The sequence below is a fragment of the Gracilinanus agilis genome, chromosome 3 (assembly GCF_016433145.1).
Source record: "Gracilinanus agilis isolate LMUSP501 chromosome 3, AgileGrace, whole genome shotgun sequence".
Lineage (NCBI taxonomy): Eukaryota > Metazoa > Chordata > Mammalia > Didelphimorphia > Didelphidae > Gracilinanus > Gracilinanus agilis.
In genome coordinates, this window is record NC_058132.1 from 187,679,924 (window position 1) to 187,696,525 (window position 16,602).

Consider the following 16,602-nt stretch of genomic DNA (forward strand, 5'->3'; position numbering starts at 1 on the left):
CCCGCCTCCCTCCTTCTCTCTCTCTCTCTCTCTCTCTCTCTCTCTCTCTCTCTCTCTCTCTCTCTCTCTCTCTCTCTCTCTCCCTAACATAAGTGATATAATATACCAAGCATGTTAGCAGTACACTGAAGAATTCCTGAGACATCTTCAATTTCCTCTTTGCTGGAATGGTCTGCATAGGAGCATCTGTTAGAGAGATTGTAGAAATTCTTTTCTGCATCCCTGTAACTAAAATGGAAAAAAATATAAGTATATGGAAATTTTTAAGAATCTCTGAACATACATACATGAGAACATACAGACCTTTGCACGTCTTGCTTTTAGCCCAATAGCATTTCTAAATAGCCGATGCTTAAAGGCATAGTTTCTGACAAAACCTACCATTAGCATCAGCATTAACAGCATGGGCATGAAATTGGAGACATTCCTTAATAAGCAACAGTAAAAGGGGAAAAAAAGAGAAGAAAACCAAAAATTTAGCAGTTAGCAAATGCTATCTATGTGCGTCATCCCTGCTGGCAGTTTGCTTTTCTGGTGAAGTTGCCTGGTACATGTAAAGAAGGGGGTGGTGAGTAGCTGTCCAGCATCTGTGAGGTAAAACAAGCCTCATTGAGCAAATAGTCACACACCATGTTAGAGAGAAACGTCTTATCTTACTTAGCCACCATCTTGCATGTTTTAAATAATCACTTGTTTCTCTCTCTCTCTGTTTCTCTCTATCTGTCTCTCTGTCTCTGACTCTCTCTCTGTCTCTCTCTCTCTCTTTGTCTCTCTTTCTCTCTCCCCCCCCCAACATTTAAACACATGCATTTATGTTATGTATAGGTTTTATACTTCAAAGTTTAGTCATTTCATCACTGTGCATATACCTTCAAACCCACTTTTTGTTATTTTTTGTTGTTGTTGTAGTTTAGTCATTTCAGTCATGTCTGACTCCTCCTGACTCTAGGATTTTCTTGACACGATGCATTTCCTTCTCTAGCTTAGTTTACAGTTAAGGAACTGAGGGAAGCAGGATTAAGTGACTTGCTCAGGGTTACAAAGTTGTTATTAAGTGTCTGACATGAGATTCGAACTCAGGAAGATTCATCTTCCTGACTCCAGGCCCAGTGTTCTATCCATTCTATCCATTGCACCACTTCTCTATTAGAAATTTGGGCACAGAACTTGAATTTCACCCTTTTTTTGGACATCTGACTCACATAGGTGAGATTTTCCTTGCCAGGAACCAGGCTTCCATGACCTTCTCCATACTATGCCACCTTCTCCAGCCTTTTCCACCTCCCTTTTATACTTTCTTCCCTCATTACAATGTAAGCTCCTTGTGGGCAAAAACTGAACTTAGTAGTTTGTCTTCTAATCTCTAAAGTCTAACATGGTGTCTGGCACATAGTAAGCACTTACTTAATGTTTTATCTATTTATCTATCTTAAATAGTTGCTATGGTCAAAAGGATTTGTCATCCAATTGCCAACATCCTGTTGATAAGCTTTTCTAAACTGAACTAGTATATCCCTATAGCCAGTTCATCTCTTACGATATAACCACTATTGCTCTAAGAAGGGATTTAGGGACACAAGAGACTCTCCTGAGCAAAGAACTCGTGGTTATTTAAGAAAATGATAAATAGGACTCTACTCCAATGAATAAACAGATGGGTTTGCTGAAGAGACAGGGTGGTAGATATTTAATAAGGACTTGGAAGCATAAAGATGTTTGAGGCACTTTCTGGCTTAATATAAACATGCAAATCCAACAGAAATGACTCAATAAATTGTGAATAGAATTTTTAACAATAACCATAAAGATAAGGGAACACAGTCATCCTCTTCATTTGTAGCACTGCTACCTCTTACAACAAAGTTCCTGCATTTTCTGCCAGGTGTGTTAATAGCAGGCGTAGATACACAAACATTCCAAAAAAAGGATGGAATTGGGTTAAAAACTATTAGCAATTCTAAACCACACTATATAGACCGTAGAATGAGGTTCCTTGATCTCCTAGAGGGAAAAATAAGAATTGAGTCTAGCTGGCTATTCTGTCCTCCAAAGAAAAACAGAGATGCTTCCTGAAATATAACCTTCCACGCTTGTTCTAAAAGGAGAAGCACTTGCCCCTGCCCTCTCTCTGAGAGGGAAGAGCCAAAGGCCAAGCAACAGTCCCTACAACACTACAACTTTCCCTCTAGTCCTACTTTAATCAGGTCACATATAATTAAGTGACTTCCTGCTTACTCATTTGCTCCTCAATACCAATTTGGGGTCTAAGGTAAAATCAGAGCTCTTTTTCCAAGCTCTAGATTAGCTCTGAGGAGTGGAGGTGGAAGAAAGAGGAATGTCTGTTTTAAAGAGTCTGGTCATTTTGCAATCAAAAAGAGTGAATACTTTTCACAGAAAATCACTACTTCAATACAGTGACATGACCTATTGCTTCTCTCTTTTGAAACCTACTATTCTGGCTAGAGTTGAGTTATGAACTAGTATGAAATTATGCCTCTCCCCTACATTTGAAATACTTAAAAAGTAATGAGATCTTGGTCAATGATTGAGATATTATCTAAGTATAGCTAAGCAATCAGATCCCTAACACCAACTTGATAGGGCTTATCCAAATTTGAATTGTAACGAGAACTGAAGCTCAAAGATTTTAGTGGTTAGATTAATAAAGACATATAAATATATAATTTTGTTTGAAAAATAAAAATATGTATATATGTGTATGTAAACATACCCTGAAATCCTACTCTGAGGTCTCATCACATCATGAAGAAACAGCATAGAGTACATTAGATCAAAGATTCTTAACCTGGGGTGTGTAGATTTGTCTTTTTAAGTATTTTGACAACTCTACTCCAGTATAATTGGGTTTTTTAACAATCCTCTACATAGCTACATATACATGTATATACCTATTTTATACCTTTAAAGATACTAATCCGAGGAGTTCATAGGTTTACACAGACTGCCAGAGGGATCTATGACACTAAAAATGTGAATAGCCCCTGACTTAGAGAAAGATCTGAACTCTGACATATACTGCTGGATGGCTCTGGTCACTTAGCCTCTTAATTCCCTAATCAACTCACAAGCACATAAATAATACACTTATAAGCATATAAATCTGTAGACCTCTATCTAAAAGTAAAACAACTCATATGACCTTAAACTAGAAAAACAAAAGAAAGTTTAAAAAGTTGTCACAGCCTCAAAGTAGCTATTGAAATCAGTCTAACCTAATCCTTCCTTTGTCAAAAAGGAAAAGAATAAAAGTTCAACTGTATAAATTGAAATAATACACATGTCCCTTACCAATCTTCCACCTATAAGTCAATACACAAAAAGATAAGGGTTTAAAATTAAAAAAAAAAGAAATAATACACATGTTAATAATAGGAATAATGGGGGGACTTATTTTTAAATGGCATTGGGAAGTCATTTCCTAGGCTAACATGTATTAGGGAACAGTTATTTACAGTATTAAGACAATATTGCAAAGAAGAAAATATGAACTTATAGCAAACTGCTAAAAGTTTGGCCAGTCGCATCCCATGCCTACATTACAGCAATAGAAAAAAACAATATTTTAAATTGTTCACAAGTCAGCCAACTAGCATTTATTAAGCACCTACTATGTACCAGACATTGTGTTAAGCACCAGAGGTGCAAAGAAAGGCAATCCCACAGTCTGATGGGGACAGACAGCATGCAAACAAGCAAGATATAAACAGTCAACTGTCTATATATGAACTGTGCAGACTGGGAAGAAGGTGAATTTCAAAGGAAACACACTAAGATTGTAGACTGGGAAAGGTGTCCTATAGAAGATGGGATTTTAGCTGAGGTGTGAAGGAAGTCAGGGAAATGAGGAAGCAGAGATAAGAAACAATCCTGTAGGCATAGGGGCCAGTCAGTAAAAACATTTAGAGATGGAGTATCATGTACAAGGAATAGCAAAGAGGCTACATGTCCATGGATCACAGAATACTGGAAGGGAGTGAGGAATAAGAGGACTGGAAATGTAAGAGAGAGCCAGGTTATGAAAGTTTTAAATGACAAAGAAAAGGTTTTATATTTGATCCTGGAGGGGATAGGAAGTCAGTGGAGTTTATTGAGTAGGGGACTAATAAAGGTCAGACAGGCACTCTAGGTAGGTCAGTTTGCCAGGGAAGTGGTAGGTAGATTGGGATGGGGAGAGATATGAAGCAGGAAGACCATTCAGTAGATGACTGCAATTGGTGAAAAGGCCCTGGAACAGGGTTGCAGTCTAAGAAGATGGAATGGGAAATAGACACATGATATTTGTTGTTGTTTAGTCATTTGCAATTCTTTTTTACCCTTTTGGGGACTTTTCTTAACAGAGATCATGGAATGGTTTGCCATTTCCTTCTCCAGCTCATTTGACAGATGAGGAAATTGAGGCAAACTAGGTTAAGTGACTTGTCCAGCTAGTGTCTGAGGCTAGATTTGAACATAAATATTTCTGACTCCAGGCCCAGCTCTCTATTCATCATACCACCTCTCTCCCTAAGATGAGATGTTGTGAAGGTAAGCACAACTAGATTTGGTAATAAATTGGATATGTAGGCATAAGAGTAAGAAGCCTGTGTAACTGAAAGGATGGTGGTGTTTCCTACAGTAATAGAGAAGGAAGGAAGGAAGGAAGGAAATTTGGGGAGGAAGGATAATAAGTTCTATTTTGGATATGTTAAGTTTAAGATATCTAAAGGTCTATGATGTCTAAAAGGCAGCTGGAGATGCTAGACTGGAGGACAAGAAAGAAATTAGGTGTACAAGTAGATCTGAGAGTGATTGGCATAGAGATAATCATTGAAACATTGAGAACTAATTAGATCACCAAGTGAAAAGGTATAGAGGGAAAAGAGGAGAGATCCAAGAACAGAGCTTTGGAGGATCCCTGCTATTAGTTGGTGGAAATGTATGAAGAACCAGAAAAGGAGACAGAGAAGGAATGGTGAGACAATTTAGAAGAGAACCACAATAGAACAGTATCATGAAAATCTAAAAAGAAAAGAATGTGAAGGAGAAAGTGATTGACATTGTCAATGCTTGCAAAGAGGCCAAGAAGAATACAGTTATTCCTTTCACATTGCAACTTTCCCCATTTCAGGTTAAGTATATTGCAGGTTAGCATTAGAAATCAGGTGGAAATTTTTAGGAATTTTGTGGAAGCCACAGATGACACAGGAAGGCTAGCAAATGACACAGAAAAAGTTTAAAAACTCAAAAATGCATAATTAACCAAAAATTTATTTTAAAAGTCACTATAAATACCCCATAAAAGAAAAAAGGGACAAGTCGGACTTCTCTACTGTGGAGGGAGGGCCAAAAAGTTTATGTAGATTTTCCAGATCATGGGGGAGCCACATTACTAATCCCCATGATGTCAAAGAGATAATTGTAACTAGGTAAAAATATCTTAGGTACACTGTACATTAAAGAAATGCATGCCTTTGTATAAGTCTACTAACATAAGAGAAAGCATGGGAAAGAATATATGGTTAAAAGGTAAAAAGGAAGCACAACAAAAGATATGATAATAGTAGGGGGAAAGCAACAGATTTCTTGATCAAAAGGAAGAATGCAATAAAAAGTGTCAAATGCAGATTACAGAATTGACACAGTGATAGAATAGAATTACTATAGGGGACCACAATTATTCAAACAGGTTTACTTGATTCGTAATTCAGGAAATGGCAGAACAGGTATTGGCAAAGTCTGTCATAGGAGTATAATTGTGGATGATTTTGGAAATGGTTGAATAACTAAATTTTTTTAATTCAAAAATATTTCCCAATTACATGTAACAATAATTTTCAACATATATTTTCCAAAATTATAAGATCCAAACCATCTCCCTCTCTCCCTTCCCTTGCCCTACTGGTAAAGAATTTGATCTGGACTATACACTTACTATCATTTTGTATGAGCTATGTGAAATCACTCTTCCTCAAAGCTATAACTATGCAGTTGATTAAGTCCAAACATTAGATTCTACACTTTTAGTTTTCATTTATTTTATAATATTTGGCCCATTATTCAAAGTTGTTGGAGTAATTTAATACTGACTAAGATAAAGTCCTATTCTTGGGGCCAAAAAATATGGAAAGGGGAAATATGGCTAGATAATAGTAAATATTAAAAGTCATTTTAGAAGACTGCCAGCCAGATATGAACAACTGTGACATGCAGCCCGAAAAACTACCTAAATGATGGACTGCATTAATTCAATTATAACACCCAGAATAAGTGATGTTGTAATCTAGTTATACTCTGGGCTTATCAGAATACACTTAGAGAACTGTGTCAAGTTGTGAGCACTACATTTTGGAAAGAATAAGACGAGAGATTTAGATCATTCAGACGTGAATGATTGAGATGATGAAGGACGTAGAAATCATTCCATTAGCTAAAGGAAATGGAGGGTCCCTCATCACTAGAAATTTTCAAAAACATGTTGCATGATCAACTGTCAGGGATATGGTAGAGAAAAGTTCCTGTTCAGGAATGGGTTGGACCAGATGACCTCTAAAGTCCCTTCCAAAAGAGAGATTATTTGATTGTATAATTCTTAATAGGACAGAGGAAATAGAAGTGCTAATTTTCAGAAAAGCTATAGCCTTAACATATTGGAAGGGCTGCCATGAAGAAGAGACTCTTACTCTCTTGACAAGCACAGATCTGTGAATTATCTGTAACTTAATAACCTTAGCAAGAAGCTTATAGCACAAAAAAGTAAAATTACTTGCTCATGGTTACATATCCAGTATGTGTTAGGGACAGAATATGAACCCAAGACTGTGACTCCAAAGATGGAGATACCAATCTGCCCCTCTATATTACCTTGACTCTATGTATTCCAGAGGGAAAAGCCAGGACCAATCAATGACTAGCTAGTTACAGAGAAGCAAAATTTATGTAAGGAAATATTTGCTGATGACTGTAGCCATCAAATCATAGAATCAACTGTCTTGAATATAGTGTGCTCTACAAGGAAGGTCTGCAAGTGCATTGTGGATGGCCACTTTGTCAAAGATGTGGTTTAGAAAATTCAAACTTCAGATACAATCATGGTGTCTATGACAATAATAATTACTCTGGTATAAAGGAGAAGACAAACTGTGGTACTGGATATCTTCTAACATATGCTTCAATGTTTCTTATATTATGAACAGTTCAGATTTCTCAATACTTACTTTATAATCATTGCAAAAAGGGAATCAGTATATGTTTTGCCTAGCAAAGTACCTGCCTCAGAGTAGATGTTTAATAAATATTTTTTGATTGATCAGTGTCTACACTTAACCAATATGAATATCAAGACCTTCCTCTGTAAAATTAGGCAGTCATATGAAATGATCTCTCAGGCTCCTAATGGCTCTCGAGTCTATGATTGTATAACTCACCATTATGGCAAATCTGAATTTTTGTGAAGAATGGTCCCAGAGATGAGATTCTAGGCTGATTGCTAATAATAACTAAAGTAATGTGTCCTGTTAATATATCAAGCAGAAGTGTGAATCCAATTTAAGGAAATCTGAAACACAAACACACATTTGACTATAACAGGGAAGCTGTAGTCAATGAAACCCAATTACTGGCTGCAGTTCTTACAGAGGTAAACATCTGCATGAGAGAATACTGAGCGTGTATGTCTAGCTCCTGCTGCTGAATCTTTAAGGGTTCAAGTTAGACAAGGAACTGAACATGCAGGGGGTGATTCAATCTCTGGATTTTTCTTGAAGTGTTCAAAGCTGAAAAGATACAAAGGTCTGCAGAGAGAGAGAGGTTTAAGGAAGGGGAAGGATAATTTAACAAAATCTATTAAAACAATGAATCACATTATTCCTGAATCCCTAGCTCCTCTCAGAATTCAGCCCTATAATAGCCCACATGTCTTGCTTATCCTTTCATTTGTATCTGCTTCTTTTCTAACTTATTTTGCCTGCAGCCAGGACTCTGCCACTTCTTGACCATCTCCATATCAGATTGCCTTCACTCTAGCCATCTTCATCTCTCTCACTGAAAAGTTGAAGTCTACTCCTGGTGCCCAGTTTTTAATAGATGACTTTTCCAGCTACACACTTTATGTACTAACTTTTCCCATTAAAATGTGAGCTTATTGAGGGCAGAGATTGCCTTGCTTGCTTGTACTTTAACATAGTGGAAGGTCTTAGCACAGTATTCAGTACATGGTAATTGCTTAATATGTGTTCTATCCACATATCTGTCTAGAATCTATTTTTGTCTATTTAATATTCATGTCATTGATCCAACCCCCCTCCAAAAAAGATCTATTTTCTAATAACTCAAGGTTAAACAAGCTGCTAACCTAAAATTTATACTCACTATTAATGTTCTCTCTAATCTTTCCAGGCTGTGAAAAGACAACCATGTTATTTGAGCAAATTTATGCATACTTAATACATATATACAAATAAGTGAGCCTGTGTCTATAGAGAGATTCCTTTTGTAAGCAAATGAAGCTGACCATAACGGTACCATGTGAATACATGCTTAATTAATGTTATGCATAATCATTATTTTGTTACATTGTGATTTAACACAAATGGTAAATAGGCCACATAAATTGCTGTAATTAATATTATTTTTGTACATTGAAACCATATTTTTAGTTCTTTATTACTTTCCAGTATCTGCTATCAGCATCAGTATTTCCACTTTTCTCTGTTACCACGTACTATTGAATCATATAGATTCATAGAGCCTTAGAGATGGAAAGGGCCTTGGAGGCCAACTAGTCTAGCATCTGATTCAGCGTGGAAAGGCCTACTTTATCATTCTTAACAATCATTTAACCTATATTACCAATCCAAGAGAGTTCACTCAGCAGTGTGTTATTCCCATTCCATTGTTGGACGGTCCTCAAAAGTACTTTGTTTATTTGTTATAAATCCTAATAGTAAGCCAAAATATGAGTCATTTTCTTCTTTTCCACCCTGACCCAGGCAGTCTCCCAATTCCACATGCTCCAATTCTATCCTATGAAGTAGCCCTGAAGTCTATACATCAAATATACATCAAATATCTAAAGTGCAATTCTTATCTTGAGCTTGTCTTATTACCCCAGCCAAAGTTCCTGGCATAAAAAAATGTCTTTTCTCTATATAATCTTTGTAATCTGTTTCAGGAATTCATCTGACATTTTCTCCAGTTATCCGATAGTCTATAGTATAAAATTAGATAGTACTACTTCTTGTAAGGGACCACAGAAAATCAGTAACTTCATGGACTGCCCTAGAGTAAATAATCCCTAGTGTGGCAGCCATTACCATTAGCACTCAGCTCCTATAGATCCCTCTAAGAAGTAAACTCCTACTCTTTATATCATGTTTCCCTTAGCCTTCTGCATCCCTCAAAGGTACTTTGAATAAAAATGCAACAGGAGGTGGCCCAAAGGAGTCATCAGCATTTTCCCTTCAAAGTATAAAAAAAAAAACCCTCCTGTGAGTGGGGCTATGGGCTAGTTCAGATATGGGGCAATGTCTTTTGTCAATGCAAATCTTAGTCTAGTGAAACCTATAGCATACTTCAGAGAAGAAGATGCTGAGGCTGAGCTATTCTGAAGGACACTGTCATTTCAAGGTTAGAGAGAATGGGACATGGAACTGGTGATTTCTACCTGATCTATTGCATTCTGAAATAAACACCTATAATTTCTATAATCTTTTAAGACTCATGTAAATCATTTTCAAAAATATATAATTAAAACATAAGTGTTAATAATCTGGTCCATCAGGCTACCTTACTCTTTCTGCCTCCTCTTAAATTCATCCAAATATTCTATATCATGCTTTCTTTTCATCAGTTTTCAAACAAACAAGAAAATATTTATTTAAAGTTTGCCATATTCCAGGTCCTGTGCTAGATGCTAAGAATACAAAGGCAAAGCAATACAAACCTACAAGGAATTTATATTCTGGGGAGGGGGGTGTTAGGGTAGGGTGATGTGTACATATGTAATGCAGAGAATGGCCAGTAGACCAATTCACTTTTCTTCTTCCCAGTGTTATTTAAAGGAAGAGAAATTATAAGCCTCTAGGTATAAAGGTCTTGGGTCCCTATGTACCCACTTGGGCGACCATGTGACTAACAAACATATTGTTCTCCTATTTCATCAGTCTCTATTACCTTCACTCGGGAAAAAAGATAAATTCTGTTTTAGATGTATTGAGTATAAGACAATTTCAGGACATCCAGTTTGAAAAAGCTAACAGGCAATTGTGATAAGGACCTAGAGATCAGGAGACTTTTTAAGGCTAAAAATAAGGTAACCGAAAAAGATAACTTAGAGGGGAAAAAAGAGGGTCAAGGCCAGAGGCTTGGAGTAAAAATATAGTGAAGGGGTATGATATGGTTGAACAAATGAAAAAGACCAAGAAGGAAGAGTCAGACAAGTTAGAAAAGAACAAATAGGGTAGTGTCACAAAGACACAGAAAAGCAAGAATCTTCAGGAACAATAGGTGGTCAAGAATACTTCTGCAGAGATATCAAAAAAGAAGAATGAAGAAAAAAGCTATCAAGTTTATAAAATAAGAGATCATTGGCAATGAGAAGAAATAGTTTCAGTTGAGTGATGATGTAAAAAGTCAGATTGCAAAGAAGTAAGTGAGAGGAGAGAAAGTGGAAATGGTAAGGAGAGACAGTTTTAATTTTACCCTCAAGTTTTGTGGGGAAAGGTAGAAGAGATACAGAATGACAGCTGAAAGGAAATCTAAGGTCTCTTGAGGATTTTTGAAGGATAAGACAGTATAGCATTTGATTATAGTCAACTGGAAAGAACCAGTAAGTAACAAGAGACTAAAAATAGAGATGGATGAAATATATGTGGATCAAGGGTACATAGCAGAGGTTGGAATAAAGAAGACTAAAGAATGATTTCAAAGAACTGTGAGATATATAGAAAGGGAAAAGAAGAAGTTCAAGCAGAATAGTCTATATTACAGGGGAGGGTGTAGAGTGTAGGGAAAGAATACGAATCATGTAACCATGGAAAAATATTCTAAATTAATTAATTAAAATAGAATAGTCTATATTTTCAGTAAATAATGAGTTGAGATCCTCAGATAAGAGGTTCAGGAAGGGGTGTCATAGGAGACCTGAGGAAAGAAGAAAAGGTTTGGAATAACCACTAAATGGAGACAAACAGAGAATCAATTAGGGAGGAGTAAAAGGATTGCCTTGTGAGGTGCCAGTTGATATTAAAGAACATAAATTTGAAATGGACCCTGTGAGTATGGTTTCATGATTGCAGCATGTGAGTAGTACCAACGGAGATGGTGGCAGCAATCCAGGATTGGGATCTGGCAAAACCTGAATGGTAAAACCTATAAGGTTTTGATATCAGTTAATGCCCTGCAGTGGAAAAAATAACAAATTTGGAGTCAAAACACTTGGTTTAATAAGCCAATTCTATCTCACTATCTGTGTAACTTTGAGCAGTTCACTTAACTCCTTTGAATTTTTATTCTTTTTTAATTTAATCTAATTTTTCCCAATAGTTTACAACAGTTTTAAAAGAATGCCGAGTCTTGGATTTTCTCTCTCCTTCCCAACCACCCCACTGGGATGGTAAGCAATTCCATATAGATTCTACATGCGTGATCATGCAAAACATTCCTCTATATTAATCTTTTTATAGAAGGAAACTCAAAAAATTAAGGAAAAAAGTGAAAGAGTTTTAATTCTTAATCCATAAAATGAATATATTACTGTGTATCCTGCTTACTTCACAGTGTTTAGGGGAAATTGTTTTGTAAATGTCAGCGTGTTTTAGAAATACTTTTAATAATAATTATAAATAAGTTACAAATTATTAAGAATTTTTACACTAAAGAACTATTAGACATTAATAAAATGGGTGTTTTCTTGAAATAAAATGTTGTCACTGCCCCCTCTATCTAACTTGTTCTGATTGAATAAGTATATATTTACTCTATTCTCTATAACCATACTTTCCTCTTTAAATTGACTGTATAGATTCTACAATAAAGATGAAAGGCTTAAAATAAGCATAATCCAAATTACTAACACTTTGACATAAATGAGTTCCAAGGCATAAACAATGTACTTTCCTGCATTAATGAGATTTATTAAAGGAAAAAAAATCTCAAATGTGGAATCTAGAAGGAAACAGGGTAGGAAAGGAATTGGATGGGGTTGGAGATGAAGGAATAAAAGGATGCCACAGAGAGGGGAAAGGAGCATAAAAGTGAGAATAGGTGCATCGGATGTCACAATTTTGTTGTGTTAGCTTTGTTTATCAGTAGAATTGTAGGGTCAGACTGAAGTCTTGAATAAAAGTACTTCCATTACAGTGAAACTCTCTAGACATCAGTTTCTTCAACTATAAAATGAGTTAGTTGAACCGCATACAGAGGTCCCTTCTAGTTCCATATCTATGATCCTAAAGCCTTCTTCCCAATGCAACCTCACAAGAATTTTGTACTTTGAGCAATTTTGACCCTGACAGTCTTCAAAAGTAGGCATGAGACTTAGAGAAGACTTCAAAAAGAATCAGATCAATCATACATGAAGAATGGCCCTTCATGATAGCTCATTTCAATTCACACAAGTGTAGAGTCAAACCCTAAATGGAAACTCACTGGGAACAGCAACAAGGACAATGAGAAAAAGCAAACAACCAGATCAGTCACCAAGAACCTGATGATTGTAGATTTCTGTCCACAGAAGGAGGAAGAAAGGGAATCAGCATTAGCTCTTCAGAGAGGCTGCCCTTGAATTTAATGTACACATCCCCACTGAGAACTTTACAGTAGCTAGTATTCAGGATGTTTGAGTTACAATCACCTTCCCAATGGAAGTAGATCCTTTAAACCAGTGCAGGCAATAGGTTTTAGGAGACAGAGGCAGCTCTGCCTGTTGTCATAGCCAAAGGAATTCTAGGTATTGGGTAATGTTGAAGTTTGGCTAAACCAACGAGGGTTCAAGGATGCAGTATGAAAATTTCCAAAAACAGAAAGTCAAGAAGAGGACATGGTAGGGAGAAAGGTGGAGCATACCTGCTGTCCAGAGCAGAGACATCCTGGAGCAAGTGAGACTTAAAATTCTCTGAGAGTTACTAAAAGCTTTAGGTCTTTTAAACTAAATCATGGCATAGTCAACTATATTCACACTGCATTGCATTTAGTTTCTTGTTTGCTTTCTTTGAGTTGCATAAGCAATGGGGAGTATTGTGAAAAGATTATATGGGATGAATCATAGAAGCTCTGAGATCACAGAATTAAAAGAATTAGAGCTGGAAAGAGCTTCGGAAGTTATCTACTCTGATCATCATTTCACAGATGGGGAAATACCTAGGCTATTGAGATGACTTACCCAACACCATATATGTAGTTCGTATTGGGATCCAGACACATTTTATATTTATATCAATATTAGAATTAAGTGAAAAGTTGATTCAATGTTCAATAAACTTTCTATTGAAGAAAAGCTTTGGGCCTGAAATAGGATAATAAAGTCTGGCTATCTACAATTATCAAAGTAACCTAATATAATTTGCCTTAAAGACCCAGACACAGAATACAAATTATAATACTTCTTGGCATTAGATTTTACAATATACAGAACAATATAATTTCCAAGAAAATAATTAGTGTTAATGTATTAAAATTGTCACAAAGGGAGGAAGAGTATGCTTAAGCAGTAAGCATGATGTGAGGGATCAAGTTTACTTTGGAATTTGAGGTAAAAGAATCATTTTGATATAATCTTCATATTTAATAGTGTAGCCTAATAGATCTATGACACAATTAATCTAGATACAGTTAAAATATTTAATGGTCTCAAAATAACATTTTCAATATGCTATTTTCCCAGCTGCATCTGACCCTATAGGACTGATATGGCATTTCCCCTCACCCACCCACCCCCCAAAAAAATTCCTTCTGTAATGAAAACTAACAAAGTCATTTAAACCCTATGTATGGAGTACATTCATAGGGTTGCTGCCATTCTCTTGATTATTTTTCCAGAAGGTTTTCCAGAAGGTTCTTCCCATATGGGCCTTGGTAAATTTTACTACTCCTTAGAACCCAAGAAAAGCTATTTGTGTTCCCAACCATAATGACTGCTCCCAAATTCTTTGCTACAAACCTCAGAAAGCAAAGAGTGGGTGCATTTTAAATTTTGACCCTCACACACACACTACCACCAGAGTTTTTGTAAAAATCTTTACAAGGAATTTCCCAGTGGCAATATAGATTCTGAATTGTAATGTGTGTGTATATGTATACACACATATGTGTGTATATACATATATACATATGTATTTATATGCACATATACATATATACATATATGTGTGAAATATATTGTGTGATAAGTGTGTATATATGTATGTGTATATATAGAAAGCATCAAAAGTCTACCTATAGCTGTCTGTTCTTGATATTGGTCTCTTCTGCTTCCATTTTCATTTTTTAGGAGTTATTTTGTTGGTGGGCTGTGAGGCCACAAAGCACCAAGTCAAGGGAGAAAGAACACATATTTGTGCATGTCAATAGGTATAACACTTATATCCTCAGTTCCAGACATTAGTGGCAGATTTTAGAATTTATCCTCCACAGATATAGAGACTCCACTGCATATGTCTATGGATATAAACTAGTTGTGTTCAAGTAAAATGTAAAATGCTATAATACATGCACAGTTGAATAGTTTAGAACTGTTTTGAATTCCCTAATTTTCTGTCTTGAGTTTCTTGATTCATAATGAACATTCAAATTTCTGATCCTCTAGGAAGTACTAACAGTGCATACTATTGAATTTGATAATATATATATATATATATATATATATATTTCTAAATAAATAGTTTCTATTCTAGTCTAATAGCTTGTATTCCATTCTAATAGTTTCTATTTCTCGCTAAAATTTTCTAATACTTAGAAAATGAGAGGATAGAAAAAAGATGGTAATATAAGAAAAGTGATTTTAGTTAAGCCATCCTTATCTCAGAGGATTGTTTTGGGTCCATTTTTAGTTTTCAGTTGTTAGGCAGCATGTAGTGGAAAGGGTGCTGGATTTGGAATCAGAAATACGTGTGTTCAAATCTAGTTTCAGACATTTACTAGTTATATGACCCTGGTGAAATAACTTGACCTGTCTTAGCTTCAGCTTCCTAATCAGTAAAATGGGGATAATAATAGCATCTAACAGCGTTGTTGTAAGAATCAAATTAAATAACATGTGTAAAGAGTTTTTGAAATTAAAATAGTATATAAATGCTAATTATTATTATTACTGTATATCAATTATCAAATTATAAAACCTAATCCAAAGGCCATTACTGGGAATCCAATATAACATCATAAATGAAACATTATACAATAAGAAAGAGTACAGAAGGACAGATAGGAAGAGATAGGACAGATATTACAGAGGAATTTGTTTTTAAATGATTGTATATGTCAAAAGGAAATAACTTCAAGGTACCATTAGAGAACCCCATTCCCCCTGTCCAAAATGCCTGCTATAGTAAGCAGGCATTTTGAGGAACTGAGATAGAAAGTGGGTCACATCACTCGGGCAAAGGGTCTAGAAGGCAGAAAACTATTTCCTCAATAACAATTAGTGAGCGATTACCTCTAATTTAACCCCCGATAATCACCAAAATCCTTTTTACTCACCCAATAACTTGATGCTCATAATACTGTAGTGTCCTCTTGAGAGTCTGCTGTATAATCTGAGGCTACAGAATAATAATAAAAAAGATATTATCAGCAAATCATTGCCAACCCTGCTCCAAGCATCATAGGCAGCTAGGTGGCTACTGATTTATTATGCACTATTGTTCATTTTGCAATATTAACCCATTTTGCATTTTGCCATGTGTTTTCCCCACAGGAACTCATTGGAGGGTTCCACAATCCCATGCATTTCCCATTTGAAGTAGACTGTTATGTTTCTAGCTGTTTCTTCCAGATTCTTTCTCCCAGCAATTCAATTCAATTGAAAATTGAATGCCTTCTATGTGACCAGGACTATGGGTGTTGATATTATTACTTCCCCAAGAATTTACAGTATGCATGATGAGATGAGACATATGACTATGAAAGATAGCATCTAATCCAGTAGGAATTGGATTCTGATAAATCCTGCTATTCTATTTCAACCTAAATTTCAAAGGATCCTCAATCAAATAGCTGTAAAATGAGGCAGACAGATAAATGAAAGCTGATAGCCAGATAGATAGATAGATAGATAGATAGATAGATAGATAGATAGATAGATAGATAGATAGATAGATAGACAGATTATAGAGTACTTATTAAGCATTTACTATCCGTTGTCTCAAGGTGTTTATATGATAATTGAGGAAGACAACCCATAAAGAAAAACCAGAAAATGGAGGGAGAGGATAAGGTGCAGACAAGATAAGTGACGTGGTGGCCAATACAAGATATGGTGAAAGCTCATCTATCAGAGCTCCAGGGTTAAAGTTTTTTTGTTTTTTTGTTGTTTTTTTTATGTGGAGGAGGTGATGATGAAGACTTCAGTGGAGAAATTCTTTTTATAAAGGGATCTTTTTTTTTTTACAA

The 16,602-nt window shown here is 35.7% G+C and overlaps 1 protein-coding gene across 1 annotated transcript in view; it reads right to left on the bottom strand.

The window, feature by feature from the left end:
• The window catches only part of GUCY1A2 (guanylate cyclase 1 soluble subunit alpha 2), a 340,934-nt gene extending 324,843 nt beyond the window's left edge, over positions 1-16,091 (bottom strand). Inside the window, exons 1-3 of the mRNA XM_044669013.1 lie at positions 16,083-16,091; positions 15,691-15,752; positions 107-228 (exon numbers count right to left, since the gene is read on the bottom strand). Coding sequence (XP_044524948.1) covers positions 107-228; positions 15,691-15,752; positions 16,083-16,091 — 193 coding nt within the window. The remainder of the gene's footprint in view (positions 1-106; positions 229-15,690; positions 15,753-16,082) is intronic.
• Positions 16,092-16,602: the final 511 nt, after the last annotated feature.